At 38.2% G+C, this 15,416-nt stretch overlaps 1 protein-coding gene across 1 annotated transcript in view; it reads left to right on the top strand.

Moving 5' to 3' along the window:
* The window catches only part of CSTF3 (cleavage stimulation factor subunit 3), a 50,640-nt gene that overhangs the window by 32,893 nt on the left and 2,331 nt on the right, over positions 1–15,416 (top strand). The window contains exons 4-18 of the mRNA XM_035549986.1: positions 634–666; positions 1,045–1,142; positions 2,588–2,654; positions 2,752–2,786; positions 2,894–3,020; positions 5,441–5,518; positions 5,723–5,885; positions 6,415–6,524; positions 6,970–7,086; positions 8,178–8,252; positions 9,553–9,696; positions 9,796–9,898; positions 11,701–11,770; positions 13,086–13,281; positions 15,079–15,232. Coding sequence (XP_035405879.1) covers positions 634–666; positions 1,045–1,142; positions 2,588–2,654; positions 2,752–2,786; positions 2,894–3,020; positions 5,441–5,518; positions 5,723–5,885; positions 6,415–6,524; positions 6,970–7,086; positions 8,178–8,252; positions 9,553–9,696; positions 9,796–9,898; positions 11,701–11,770; positions 13,086–13,281; positions 15,079–15,232 — 1,570 coding nt within the window. The remainder of the gene's footprint in view (positions 1–633; positions 667–1,044; positions 1,143–2,587; positions 2,655–2,751; positions 2,787–2,893; positions 3,021–5,440; positions 5,519–5,722; positions 5,886–6,414; positions 6,525–6,969; positions 7,087–8,177; positions 8,253–9,552; positions 9,697–9,795; positions 9,899–11,700; positions 11,771–13,085; positions 13,282–15,078; positions 15,233–15,416) is intronic.

Below are 15,416 nucleotides of genomic sequence, written 5' to 3' on the forward strand. Positions count from 1 at the left end.
TTCTGTAGAGCCTGAGTTTTCACCCGTGACCCTGCAGTGCTGTCTGAATGACATGAGTGCTGCGGCACCAGCCAGTTTGGTGTCTTGTGGAGGGCAGCACCAGAGCTGGGGGGGCACGTGTTGAAAAAGAGGTTCTCCGGAGTGTGCGTTATTCTCTTATTCAGCATCAGCCTGTTAAGTCAAAGCTTACTTTGAGAAATAAATGTCAAAATATAAAGCATGATAAAAGAAACATGTTACATATTTGTAAATATGGTATTTTGGGTTTACTGAATCCTGATGTGGAGACTTTGGTACCTAAGTCAATAGATATGCACTTAAGACAACAAAGTTCCTCAGAATAAGAGGAAAGTGTGGGTATCCAAACCAGACTATAGGAAAGTAACTTTGTCTACTGAGACTGCATTTTTGGCCCTAATGGAAGTAAAAAAATAAAAATAAAAATATGAAAATTTTGAAAAAGCTAAGCTAGGTATAGTTTTTATATGTTTAATTGTATCTTTGCAGCATTATGTGAAGTTGGAATGTAGTTAGTTTAGGAAGCCAGACTGGAATGTTTAATACTGTATGCAAAATATATTCCTACTATTCTAAAATAGTTTAAGTGATTTGTTCTTTTCTGCTTCCCTGTAGATTAAAGCAAAAAATTATGACAAAGTGGAAAAGGTGAGTCCTATCAATATATGCGATATATATCTATAGCAAGAAAAAAATATCTTCTGATTCGACTAACTGAGATTGAAAATAACTGTGGCTGTCTTTGAATGAGCTATTCAAAAACACAGGAAATAACACTAAAGTAGATTTTGTTGTTGCTACCAAACTAATCAGTGAAGTGAGCAGAGGAATTTCTCTGTTTAATTCTTTCCAATTTCCTTGCATAGCATGAAGGTATTTTTGTAAAAAAAAATGAGTAATTTATTCTTTCTTATAAATTTTAGTCATAATTATCAAAATTATTTTATTTCATACTGTATAGCATTAAAAGTAGAAACTTAATTCTGTATTGGAATCCTGATCACATCTTCTTGATGTATTAAACAGTTATTTCAGCGATGCCTTATGAAGGTTTTACACATTGATTTATGGAAATGTTACCTTTCCTATGTACGAGAAACCAAGGGGAAGCTACCTAGCTACAAGTAAGTTAACAGAGTTACTCTGAATTATTCTAGTTTTATAATGACTCTCCTCTTGATTTTTGACTAAGGGATGGGGAAGAACATGAGTCTCACACCTGCTTGGGAACCTTGTAGCAGAGTGGTTTTGGGGTGGTGGTGGTAATAATATATAATTTGCATTTTGCAAGCATTTTCTTTAAAGTTTCTGTAATTAAGCTTGCTGGGTAAAATTTCTTCCTCCATCTGGGTCCATATGTAGAGGTGGGACAGCAGCGGGGGACCATCTGGAGCACCCATGCTGTTTCCCTGCAAATGAGATTGGTGTTTAAGCTAATCTGAAATATGCTTCCTTCTCAGACAGGTCTTTTGCTATTCTCCCCCTTAGTGCCCTGTTTAGTCTCCACAAAATTCAAAATCAATTCCAGTTGAGGTACTATTTTTGAGTAGTTAATAGTAAATCAGTAATTAGAATAAGTTTGGGAAGGCCTACTAAGCATAAAAAATCAGGGTGTCAACATCTTTGGGGCATGCTAGTTTTCATCTCTTTTCACTTACTAGATTTTGCTTGTGTATAGTCCTGTGGACTGAGTTCAGTCCTCCTTCTTCCTGCTTGAAATTTCAAAAATAGTCCTTCAGCATCTACAAACTGTTTCTTTCCCAGCCCATCATAATTTCTGTGTACTTCAACCATTAAGACAGTCACTGATGCATACATGAAAAAATGCAGATTTTTTATTTTTAAATACTGTTTTCAAAAAATTTCTAAAAGTATTTTCCTCCTCCCATCTGTTATCTTTCTGTCATTTAACTTTACTCTATTTTTTTCCCTTTAACGTGGACAAAAAAAGTAGTGAGGTAGTGAAAACCTTCTAAGGAAAGGAAACTGGGAGAAAAGTGGGACAGTGTAAAAGCTATTTTCATTGAAAATTGAGCAAGTAGAAAAAATCTGTGAACATTTTAAAAAATGTGAATCACTTTTTTTTTTTTTGGGGGGAGGGTAGATTATATGAAAGATTTTGGCCATTTTCCACACAGTGGAATTACTCCTAATTTTCCCATCCTTTCTATGTTCTTAGAGAGTTACAAGGTTCGAGAATTTCTGAGAGAAAAAGGAAACAACAGGTTGTCAGCAAGGAACATTTAGAGAGCATTTGGTTTCTATCTTTTCAACTTAGAGTGCACTTCATATGCATGGATTTCCACATACTTGAGGAAGGGGGTTCTTGGGAGCGATTAGTATACAATATTGCCACCAATAAATATAAACAATTTTCTCTTAAAAATAAACCTAAAATCAGAATTTAAAGATATCCAAATGCAAATTTTTTACTCTCAACTATTGGATGATACTTTTCATTCCTCAAGGTATATTGAATTTGCTGCACAAAAAAATGCTCTTAAATAAAGATTTTTCTAAAATACTAAAGAGTTGCTCTATGGTCTTTGTGGTTTGTTCTTTTCCTCAGAGAAAAAATGGCTCAGGCATATGATTTTGCTCTGGATAAGATTGGCATGGAAATCATGTCATACCAGGTATGTTTTTTCTATGAAAACACATTTAATTTCTAACTTTATATCAAGTACAATTAAACATTAATTTCATTATATTTAATATTTTTTTCTTGCATAGATCTGGGTGGATTACATCAATTTTTTGAAGGGCGTGTAAGTACCTTAAAAGAATTTATTTTAAGTTCAGTTAAAGTAATGTTGATATTCATACTGGTGATGGTCTGTAACAGCTGACATTGATCTCTCTCCCCACTATTTAGAGAAGCAGTAGGATCTTATGCTGAAAACCAGAGGATAACAGCTGTCCGTAGGGTTTACCAGCGTGGGTGTGTGAATCCAATGATTAACATAGAACAGCTCTGGAGAGATTATAACAAATACGAAGAGGTAATCAAAAACATTAAATCTGCTTGTGACATTAAAAAAAATAATCTTATAATCAAATATAGTGCCCAAATTGCATCCACTAAATAATTACATATAAGAGATGACTGGCAGTGTAAAAAACATTTTGCGTGTGCTACGTACCGAAACACCTGTAGCAAAACTGTACAGGTACCTGATTGATCTTTTTTTTTTTTTAATTATTTTAAAGATTTTGTAGCATGCATTTAACTGTCCTATTCCCCAGTTGGCCCATCTGATTTGCTAGTGAATTAGAAATCACTGTTACCAATGGCAGAGAATATATTCAATGAAAGCTGGGGCAGATCAGTTGGCAATGGGGGCTTGCTATCGCAAGGAGGCATTTCCCTCGTTCCAGTTGAACAGGGTAAAATGGCATTCAGCTGTGATGGTTTAGATTTCCTCCATAGTATTAAGTCACATGTTCTCAAGAACTTTTAAATGCTCCCCACCATCCTTCATCTGAAGCCATTACAGCATCAATTCAGGTGAGTCTGCTGCCACACTGTCTTCAGCAAGCACAACCTCAACTCATTGACCCTGCAAGCTGATCTGTAGCTGCACCTCTGTAGTGTACTTGTAAACACTTTTGGTAGCAGCCTGTTAACCTACCCCATTCACCACAGGTAAGAATGCAGAACCGAGAATAAATGCCTTAGTGCTCAGCACCCTCGAGCAGACACCTTGGTATGGCACGCTCCCTCATCCCGCATGTTGCACCAGCAGTGCCTGTGCTGGCACGCAATGGGTCAGCTGTGCATTGTGCAGGGAAGAAGGGACAGTTTCTCTTCCCTTGTTTCTGACCGTGCCAGTTGTAGGGTTGCTGACCTCAGACGTTAGACACCACTTAGCCAGCAGGAGCACTTCCTGGCACCCGCAGCCGGCAGTGTGTCCCGCCATAGCTCATCACCAGCTCGGTCCTCAGCGGTGTTGCAGCTGGCTCGCTTACCACCAGGGAGGGTACCAAATGACATGCCTTCTCCATAGGAAAATCCGGTGCTGCTGCCAGAAACTTCCCTGTAAACCTCTCCCACACAGTAAATGAAAGCTATCACTGCTTGTTTCTACTGGTTTCATCAATACATAGGGAGCCTGTCAAGATGATAGCTGAAACCTGGCCTACATTTGTTCTGTATCTTCTAGTTGAGGCTGCTTGGTTGGCATCTGTCATGCAAAACAACATCTCAGGCGAGGGCTGGTGGCTGCTGGGACATGGGTCTCTGCAGCTCGTGTTCAGCTTGCAGACCATCCTGGTGCGGAGTAAGACAGTGCTGGGCACCAGGGCTCTTAGGGGGAAACCTCATGTGTAGATCTTGGTACAAAAGGCCACTGGGTATTTGCTGCAAGTGAAATACTCGTGGGTAAAACGCTCTCCAGCTTCCCTTCAGCTCAGTCAGTAGTTACTGGGTAGCAGTATCTGCCTGTCAGCTGCCAGCACCATTAGTTAACTAAGGGGCTAAGTGGGGCATTGCTGGGTTTATATTCTAACTGGCCCATATAGCTCGGCGAGGGTCCACATGGGGCCTTTCTCTTGCTCCTGCCACAAGGGATCAGTCCCCAGCTCAGATGCCAGCTTGGAACAGGACTCAACACTGCTCACGTTGCTCAAAATCCTGGCAAGTCACTTCAGCAAAACCCACCCTGACTTTTGTGAGCACAAGAGTGGTTGCTTATCCTGCCATCAGAGCTGCTCCTTGAGGTTTGGTTAGTGCCTGGGAGCCCGCTGCCTGGCCTGCGTTCCTGGCATCGAGTTGTGAGCTCTGCCTTGGGCTGGATCCCTCCTGCTCTGGAGGGCTCTGAGCGCACACGGGTCCTGCCCCGTGTCCTTCTCTGGGGTGCTTGGAGCTGGCAAAGGTACGCATATGGCCATCCCTTGCTTCAGGAACAGAGAGGAAAAGGCAGAGCAGTGAGCTTTGACTTCAGTCTCTGTTATTGCTTGTCAATGAAAACTGAATTGCTCCTATGCTGTCCTTGTGTTCACCCAGTGAAGAGCAGGCAGCAGCAAGGCAGGGAACTGTGACTCTACCTGGGCATTGACCATGCTTTAAAAAAAAAAACTGATTTAAAGATCCATTCTTTCCTCTGCTTTCTCCCCCATCAGTTTTATGTAAAGCTCATTGCATCTTGAAAGCTGTAAGTGATAAGATTAAAGATATACTGAGATGTTTTAGGTCATCTGATTTTTTGTATTGAATGTGTTCCTTCGCAAATACGTTCTTGCCCCTTTGTGATATGTTTGTGAAGAAATATCCAGAACCTTTTGAGATCAGTATTTTAAAATAGCTTTGACCTTCATGCTCCCTTTTGCATCCTCTTTCAAGCTATTTTCTGAATAAATTGAGATTCAGGAATTCCACATTGAAATTGCATACTCCCAATTCCTTTTTTTCACCCTTTTCCAGGGAATCAATATTCACTTAGCTAAGAAGATGATTGAAGACAGGAGTAGAGATTATATGAACGCACGACGTGTAGCAAAGGTACAAACTTCTGTTTACTTTTCTTTGTTCTATTTAATTCTACAAACTAGCTCTAAATTTGGTTCTTATTTTAAAACAAAATGTGTGTTAGATTAATAAGGTAGGTACGCTGAAATATTTGTATCAGTTTCATAAAAAATAAACTAAGTTTTGTAGTTTTTTGTAGGTTTAAATCTGGCGTTCAAAACATTGTTTCTGTTTCAGGAATATGAGACAGTTATGAAAGGCCTGGACCGCAACGCTCCTTCTGTCCCCCCACAAAATACTCCACAAGAGGCTCAGCAGGTAGACATGTGGAAGAAATACATCCAGTGGGAAAAGAGCAACCCACTACGCACAGAAGATCAAACTCTCATAACAAAAAGAGGTAATTAGATACTGCTCTGGGCTGTGTAGAATTGTATTTCTTAGCTCAATGAATGGCCTCCAGTGTAGATAATAATGTGTTTTAATGTTCATGGATGGTGCTTTAGCAGAAATCAGTCAAGATTTTTTTCTTGCCTGTCTTGAACTGTGTGGGTGTGATTTTTAAACAATGTTTAGTTTTTACTCAAGTCAATCTGAAAGCAATACATGGATTTGGGGTACAGTGCTATAGTCGTATGCCACTGATCTCATTAGAGGTCACAAAATGGTGGATCACAGCCTAACATTATGGCTGATGTTCTTGGATGATTTCTGTTTCTTCCTCTGTGGATGAGGCAGGGTTTAGCTGCTGGTTAGGATTCATGAAGTTCCAGATGATATAAAAGAGCTGCAATTGTGATTGTTCTATTCAAAGCCCATTAGTGTTAATGGTGTTTTATTTATTCACTGTTTTCTGTATTTCATTGTGCAAGGTAGAACTATTTCTGCAGTAATATACAAGGAATATTTCTTACATTTTTTCCTCCTAGTTATGTTTGCCTATGAGCAATGCCTTTTGGTTCTGGGACATCACCCAGATATCTGGTATGAAGCTGCACAGTATCTTGAGCAATCTAGTAAGCTGCTAGCTGAAAAAGGGGTAAGGAGATTGCTGTTAGTTTTCTTTCTCATTTAATTGCTGTAATGCAGTCTACTGTTGTTAATTTTTCCTCAAATACTTAAGAACCAAGGGGGGAGCAAAAAGTCTCAAACATCTTTGTCTCAAACACTTGTGTCATGTTCAGAATTTTAAATTTGGGGCTCAATTACTAAATTTTATTTATTTATTTATTTATTTTGCATCTGGGATAATAACATTTATTAAAAAAACTATTTTCCTGTTGGCCAGATTTAGGTTTGGGTTTATTTTGTTGTGGTTTATTTTTTTTGGCTGTAGTGATTTCTCAAGTACTGGGGAGATGAGTATCTTTTTATTGGAGCATTGTATGGGCACTCAGTGGAATTTTTCATGCAGAGAAGATATTACATAGATGGGCCTTCACTGTCACAAGTGTTGAACAATTATCATATTTATTTTATAACAGGACATGAACAATGCCAAACTTTTCAGTGATGAGGCTGCTAATATTTATGAAAGAGCGATCAGCACTTTACTAAAGAAGAATATGCTTCTTTATTTTGCATACGCAGATTATGAAGAGGTGAGCCAAAACAGTGATGTACTGATATTAAAACACAAAGACATCTCTCTTCAATAATGTCATTTATTTGAAGCATACTGAATACACAGACTCTCTGTACAATTACTTTGCTGATTTTTTCTAGCCTTAACCTCATTCAGTATTTCTGAGACTGAGCTGACAAAAGGGGGAGAGACAGCCTGAAGTATTAGTTATAATTCTTTTGAAAATCTAAGGCCTTTCCACTTAAATATTAACTATTTTTCAAACTACTGTGAAGTTGAAAGACCGATCAATTTACATTTACTGGAACATCAGCTTCTTCATTTTTAAAATGGAGGAAAAGAACACCTTTCCTGCCCAATTTTGGGGGATTTTATGTTTGTGTTTCCATGGCTACCACTGTATCACACAGACTTGATGAGTAATGCCCCAGCAAGGGTTGTTTTTGCACATGAACCATCAGAAATGAGGACAATTTCCCACTGATCATATGAGGACTATAGAATCCTCTGTAGGATGTATTTTGCCCATTTACTGTAACATGAAAGTCTTTGCAGGAAGATCCTGAGGACAAAAGCCAACAAATCTTTGCACTTAAAAGAAAAATCCTTGGCTTTCAGTGCAGCCTCTTGTATCCTAAACATACTGGCTATTAAAGTTTTTAAAGGTTGCACCATGCAGCTTGGAGGGCTGCAGCTGGCAGTGAACAGAATGGATTACTTGAAATGTGTAGGTTTTAGAGTGAAGGTGGTCTTCCTAGCTGCTCTGCAAGTTACCTTTAGTTGAAGATGAAGGAAACAGTCTTCAAATCCCAAACACCTAAAATGTCAGTTCTGTTGCAGTACTACAAAATTAGAAAAAGACAGCAGAGACTCTAGGAAAGCATGTATGTAGTAAGCACTAGTAAAAACAGAATGTGGAAAGTAAAGAAATGACTGCACAAGACAAAAAAATGCATCAGTTTAAAATGATTGACATACGTAGTGTCCAACTGAGGAAAAAAAGAAACAAAAATTTTATTTTTTTTCTTCAGATTGATTTTTGCATTCTCACAGGTGGTTTTTAATGGTATTACCAAGCATTCTCTATTTCCTTTTTATTTACTTTAGAGTCGAATGAAGTATGAGAAAGTACACAGCATATATAATCGACTCTTGGCTATTGAAGATATTGATCCGACTCTGGTAAGATGATCTTTAGTATTGAGTTTTTCCACATTTGCATAGACAGTCACCTGAGTACACTCAGAGAATGGGGAAGTACTTATATGAGTTTATTGGGTCACAAGGATGATTGAGCAGGTGGAGTACTGAGATGACAGAATTAGATTAAAATTTCAGCAGGGTTGATAATTAGAGGCTTTAATCCATTCAGACACTAAGTCACGTGCATATTTCTCCTCTGTGTCTTTTGGAGAACCTCTTAAAACAAGTTATGAAGATGTCAGATGTTAAAGATTTTATGAAGCATCTCATAAGAATTGGTGTATGTGTTGTTGGCCCAACTAAAATTTCACTTTGCTTCTCCTTAACTGATTAAAAGCACATTGCTTTTGCCCATTGCCCTCCCTAAAGTAATAAATACCTTTCTGTGTATGTGTAGTTTGCAAATAAATTTGTAATGCACCATATAAGTATCAAAGTTTATTGCTGTACATCTACTTATGTAGTAAACAGCATGGTTCATAGTGCCAGCTGTGCTAGTACTGAACAAATGGTGTGAGAACGTAACCTGCCCTCAAAAAGTGACGTGGTTTATAGACATGACAAAGCATGAGAAGGAAGAAGAAGGTCTGAGGTCTAAAATTAAACAGGTCATTGTCAGAGGAAAGGTATCAATTTACTGACATGTTTATTCATTAAGCTCAGAATCACAATGCTTTCCTAACACACATTTTCTGAGAAAGCACATACCAGTTCCTCCCATTTGAGGAATGCTGTTATTTGTGATCTAATTCTGAGTGGAAGAATATTAAATTCCAAAGAAATGCAAATCACAAATTGGCCAATGAATTAAATAGCACATTCATTATTTTTTGAGTGGGTATAAATACTTGCAGATAAAATGATTTGTGGTTTGGATCCCATAATATACAGTAAAATACTTCAATGGTCTTTTTGCCTACTCTTTAACCTTATAATGTCTCAGCTTTATTGGAATATTGTCATTTTTGTAAGTCCTTAATTTTCTGAAGTTAGATTTATCCACTTACCCTACCTTGAAAAATATGTTTATTAACTATTGCTGTTTCAGGGGATTGATCTTAGGTATTTTCCATTTTTAAACCAAGTATATAAAAAGCTTTACCTCAGTATTTATAGCATTGTGACACAGAGGCATAACACAATCTTGTTTGTTTATATTGTGGCTTCTTAGCTGTATTTTGTGAGTACGGATTATTCCAGATAGAGCCAAAAAGTCATTATATCCTAGTGTTCTTTCTTTGTTAGCACTGATACTATATAATATTAACATGTATCTTAGGTTTATATCCAATATATGAAATTTGCAAGGCGAGCAGAAGGCATAAAATCTGGAAGAATGATATTTAAGAAAGCAAGAGAAGATGCCCGAACCCGCCACCATGTCTATGTTACAGCAGCTTTAATGGAGTATTATTGTAGTAAGGTAATTCTAGCTGCTCCGTTCGGTACTCAAAAATTGTGGGAGGGTGTGCATCTCACTGAAGCTAATACACTTTTTTTTTTTTTTTTTTAATGTTTGCAGGATAAGTCTGTGGCCTTTAAGATTTTTGAGCTGGGGCTGAAGAAATACGGGGACATTCCAGAATATGTACTGGCATATATTGACTACCTGTCTCACCTTAACGGTAAGCTTTAAATGTTGAGACAACTAATGAAGCATTAATCTGCCTTCAGTGAGTTTGGGTCCAGGCTGAGTTCTTTGTATTTTACTTTTAATTCTTCATGAAGAGCAATAAAACCTCTTCATAAAACTCAGCAGTTAATTTGAAAAAAACTGCTGTTCTGTCCGCATTGAAGTTCCAGAAGTGTATTGACATTAGATCTTGTTGCTACTTAATAGGAAAGTGAACTTTCCAAATTGGTAACTCATTTGCAGTGCAGCATTTCTAAAGCACCTGTTGTGAATAATGGGAAATATGCTGAGAAACTTTAATCCGGGCAAAAAGATCTGTGGGGGGTTGAAGTTGGCATGAGAGGAGTGGTGGATGAGTTGTTCCATGCTAGAATTAGTTGAAACTCGTTCTTCCCACATAGGTGAGAAGAGTAAGATAGAAAAGCAGCTTTGTGGACTAGCTCGAGACCATCCTGCAGGAGAGCTGAGGAAGCAGGACATGGGCAGGGGGCCCTGGGGCTGCGGAGCCCTGGGGAAGGCAGTGGGGGCAGGTGCCTGCCTGGGGCTTGCTGATGCAGGAGTTCATAGCGATGTTGGCAGAGACCCGGGCTGCTGTGGGGAGCAGGGGCTGACTGAGACCGTTGTGTGGAACTGTTGCAGTACATGTTTTGTGGGGAGCTCGGAAGGGAGAAATTAAAAGAGGCAAGAAGCATTTGTCCTTGGGCTCTTCCTCTGCTGACTCGTGTCTGCCAGATACCTCTGAGATATTCAGATTTCTTCTGGTGTTTCTTCAAGTATTCAGTACCTTACCTCAGTATTTGTGGTATAACAACGAATAGGGGTAACACAAGCCCTTTTGGTTTTTAGTATGAATTGCTAGCTGAATTTGTGAGAAAGCCTTCATGTGGCTGGGGTGAGTGGTGGCTGCAGGCAGCTCTCCTTCTGAACCTTTGAGGACATTTTGTAGGCATCAGGCACGTGAGTTTCTCCTGGCAGACTACAGTACTGTACCTTTTTTTGCAGGCCATGAAAGGTTGAATAGATGTAGAGCTTTGTTCTTCTGTCAGTTTTAAGCATAACATTTTTTTTCAAGTCAGGATATATTTAAAGTTGCAAGAAATTATTGTAGATCTACATGAACATATGAAATGCCTTTCCATAGATCACCGTCACAAAAATTTTCTCAAAACTCATGAGTGTATTGCTCTCTCTTAGCAACCTGGCAGGCTTTACTGAAGGGGAGAAAAAAAAAAAGGGATCATGGAAGTTCAGTAAATGTAAGATACGGTAAAATATTTAGTAAGTGAGGACAGAACCTAGCAGTTTTAAAAAACCAACCAACCAACCATTCCTTTCCTCCAGTTGGCAACATACAAAGGCTAACTGCTAACTGGGAACCAGGTCTAATAATTTTTGGAGGGCTTCTGAGGAACATACAACAGAGAATTACATTGACTGAAGAGCCCAATTAAAAAAATATTGAGATGTGCCATTGTGATAATTAAGAAAAACTGAAAATAAAACAGAGATCCTGAAGTTATGTCAAATAATAGCTGTGCCATTATAAAGAACCTGTATTAGGATTGGTTTGTTGCTACAATAAAATGAGATTTGCAGATAACAAATTCACAGTAGAATTTGACATTGTTAAAGTTTTATGTAGGTGTTCGGATTTTTTTCTCCTTTCTGAAAATCAGATCAAGGTATCAGAATGTCAGCCTTTTATTTAATTCAGTGTACGTGTTGAAATGATTTTAAATTGTCTCTAATATATTTTACTCAGTGTGACTTTTTTTTTTCTTTCTGTTTTTAAAGAGGACAATAATACAAGAGTTTTGTTTGAACGTGTTTTAACTTCAGGGAGCCTCCCACCTGAGAAATCTGGGTATGTCTGCAAAAGCAGTTTCACTACACTAAAAAAGATACATAACCCCTTTCAACTACAAAGATCATAAAGAAATAGAAAATATGAGCAGGACAAAGTTAGCTAAAGACGTTCCGTCCCCTGTCAATGTTGTCTAAAATAACAGCAACTGTGACAGATATGTGCAAGTTCCTATCCCACTTGCAGTGAAATTCATTCGTTGATTTTAAAATCTCATTGAGACAGGATTGTTGAGGACAGAGTGCAAAATCCTCCTGCTGGGTAAGGATTCAGTAGTTCTAGCAGGTGGCATGGCTAATGAGACATATCACTCGGTGCCTGCTTTAGATAAATGGGGAGAGGGAGCTGAGGACATCTTTCATTGACAGGGCATTACATTACAGAAAGTGAGTCAGGAATTTATTGAGGAAAATGCTGAATAGTGCCGAAAGAACCAAAAATAAACTAGTGTAAGAACCAGAAAAGTCTTGGATTTGCCACTCACTGGCACATTTTCATTACTACTATTTGAATTTATTTCTCTAAAAGATGGTTAACAACCCCTTTATATTCCAAGCATTTACCATTATTACTCCGGTAGATGCAAGCATCAAAACTAAGAAATGAAACACTGTACTGCTGTCCGTGGTCATTCTACCCTTTAATTCTCACCTTTTGTAAGAAATATTTTATGCCCATTTTTAAAGCAAGAAGAAAACAAAATAGATGATTTAAAAGCTGGATCTTCTTCAAAGATGAACTCCAAATGAAAGTTTAATCAAGTCCAGAAATATGGCCAGATATTATTCATGTTACGCATGAGATTTTGCACAAAGAAACAAGCAAGGACTACATAAATTTTGGGCTACATAAAACTCTGAAGTATTGCGTATTGTGTTTTAGGATATTGTTCTTGCCTGCTAGAATATGCTAGGCCACGAAGATGAATTAAATCATATTCTATAATGAAAAATCCCTCACATGCGGGATCAGAGTGAAGTTATGTGTAGCAGTCTGAGTAGTCTGTGCATCTTACGTTGATAAAAACCTCAAATGCTGGAATCATTTATCCCAGAAATCTTTTTCTTTTCATGACAAAGGTCTACTGCAGAGATAAGCTGAATGTGTAGTGTTTAAAGTCCTTTATGATCCACTAGATTGAAAGTTTTTACAAAAATATGTAAGGTACTGGGAAAGTAATGCATGCTACAGGTGCAATGAAAATAAATACTGGAAATGGTAATGTGTTCCCAGATTTACCTCATCTTGTTTTTATAATTGGGATTTTTTCAGACTTTCTCCTTCAGCAATTGTCTGTTTATTTTTTCTTTTACAGGGAAATCTGGGCTCGGTTTTTAGCTTTTGAAAGTAACATTGGTGATCTAGCTAGTATACTGAAAGTTGAAAAACGGAGGTTTACAGCATTCAAGGAAGAATATGAGGGTAAAGAAACAGCCCTGCTCGTAGACAGGTATAAGTTCATGGACTTGTACCCTTGCTCTGCAAGTGAACTTAAGGCTCTTGGTTATAAGGTAAGTGGACAACAACACTTATATTCATTTTTATTCTTTTCAGTCATAGCAAACTTATAGCAGTTCCTTGTTTAGCACTTCTCTTACTTTTTTTTTTTTTTTTTTTGCTTGACAGAAGAGTAGGTAAAACAGGCCTGGTGTGCTTCCCCCTTGTCTTCTTTGTGTCCTCTCTAGCAGGTTTGCTCTGACTACTTTTTGGCACTGTGCTTCAATGAAAGCAAAATTGGGCTTTTACTTTTTAACTTATTTTGATCTTGAGGCATGTTAACTGGAACCCTGCTGGGAAAAGACAGCAAATGAAAGCATAGGGCGAGAATGTCGTAACTCCACCCAGGTTATACCAGGGATGAATTTAACTTTCAGTCTAAGACTCAGACAGAAACTGAGCTAATTGGGTTCCCCTGGGACAGTATTGTTGGGCAGCAGTGCCAGACATTGTGGGCCAAGTGCAGGAAGGGGCAAGAAGTATGACAAACAGATGCAACCTCATGCATTTGTATTTACCTCTTGTTTTTCCATTGAAAAGTTGATGTGTTAATGACATCACCACTCAGCTACAGGCCTCTGCTTTGGACTTAAACATGAGCTCCTTCAAAAATCAAAATTATTTTTGAAGGTAGGAGAATCAGGATGAAAGAAATACTGCTGACTGCCCTTCCACTCCAATTGGCAGAACCCCTTTCCCTTTGTTGAGAGCTGTATCAAAAGGAAATAACGAACTGGAGTCCCAGTGATTCCTACAAATGACTGAGGAGACTTACCTGTAGAGATCAGTGGCTGCCTGTTTTTTTCAGTTGCTTATTATGGTCTAAGTGCTTCAATGCTGCTATTTGGAATTTAAATTCTAGGCCAGAAGCCTGTAGCTGGTGGTCTCCCATTTCAATTCTGACCACATGTATTTTAACTAGTATTTTAGTCCTATGCAAGTCCATAAAGCTTTGGTAAACAATTAGATGTGTTTCTTTGTACCACGATGTAAAATAGGCTGACAGAGCAGCAGAAAGCAGCTCTGTTGGAGGAACTGTTGTTGCCCACTTATGTGAATGGGAAGTGAACCTTCAATTCCTAACTCAAAAATAGTGCCTCGACTTCCATTTATTTCTTATACAAAAAAGTAGTTTCTGTAAAGAAAGAAAAAAGTCGTTGAAGTCAGCAAAACAGCTGAATTGTTGATCTTCACAGGTTTAAAATAATCTGACAGGTGGAAATGAGTCACATTGAGCCATTGAATATTTTTCTTTCAAAGTAATCATGACAAAGATAGTTTGAAGTTACAGGTATGCTTGCAAGAGCATATGTCTTGACAAATGCATGCTAGGTGGTATACTTAAGATTATTCAGCCCTTGGGCTGATTTCTGTTGCTTGTCATATGCCAAAATATAAGAATTTGAACTGATGCCTTGCATGCCTGCTAACTGCCATATGCTTGCTTTCTTTTCCAGCTAAAGCAGTCTAGGGAATGAAATGAGGGAGAAATGATAGTTGTGAAGCTTAGTGGTCTGCACCTGTTCACCTAAATCTTTTTAACCTAAAAAAAGGAGCCATTCAAAAATGATAAATACAGTCCCATTTTGTAACAAAATGAAGTGTTTCTATTCCCAGCTGAACAGCCCCATTGCAGGACTAAAATGTACGATGACAATATGCAAGTTTTGCCCAGATGGTCTTCTAAGAGGACATCTGTAATTATAATCATGACAAAGTGAGAATAAGTGACTTGTCTAGAGAGATGTTTTGTTTTGTAATTTAAACAAGTGATACTGCCAAGTTCAGTGCTGTCTAATTGGCTTTTGCAGGATGTCTCTCGTGCCAAGCTGGCAGCTATAATTCCAGACCCTGTGGTTGCACCGTCCATTGTGCCTGTTCTCAAAGATGAAGTAGACAGAAAGCCCGAATATCCAAAACCAGACACTCAACAAATGATTCCATTTCAGCCAAGACACTTAGCACGTAAGTCAAATGTTCAGTCCAAAGTGGTTATAAATCACCTAACAGCAAGATAGTAACTGGGATGTTTAGCAAACCTAATTGTAGAGACTTCCTATAGTCTTCGGTCACCTAAATTTGTACTTAAATTTTAGGCTGTTGTTTAATTGGATTGCTAAAGGCAATATGTACAAGTAGTTTGGGGTCT

The sequence above is a fragment of the Cygnus atratus genome, chromosome 5 (assembly GCF_013377495.2).
Source record: "Cygnus atratus isolate AKBS03 ecotype Queensland, Australia chromosome 5, CAtr_DNAZoo_HiC_assembly, whole genome shotgun sequence".
In the NCBI taxonomy this organism is placed as follows: domain Eukaryota; kingdom Metazoa; phylum Chordata; class Aves; order Anseriformes; family Anatidae; genus Cygnus; species Cygnus atratus.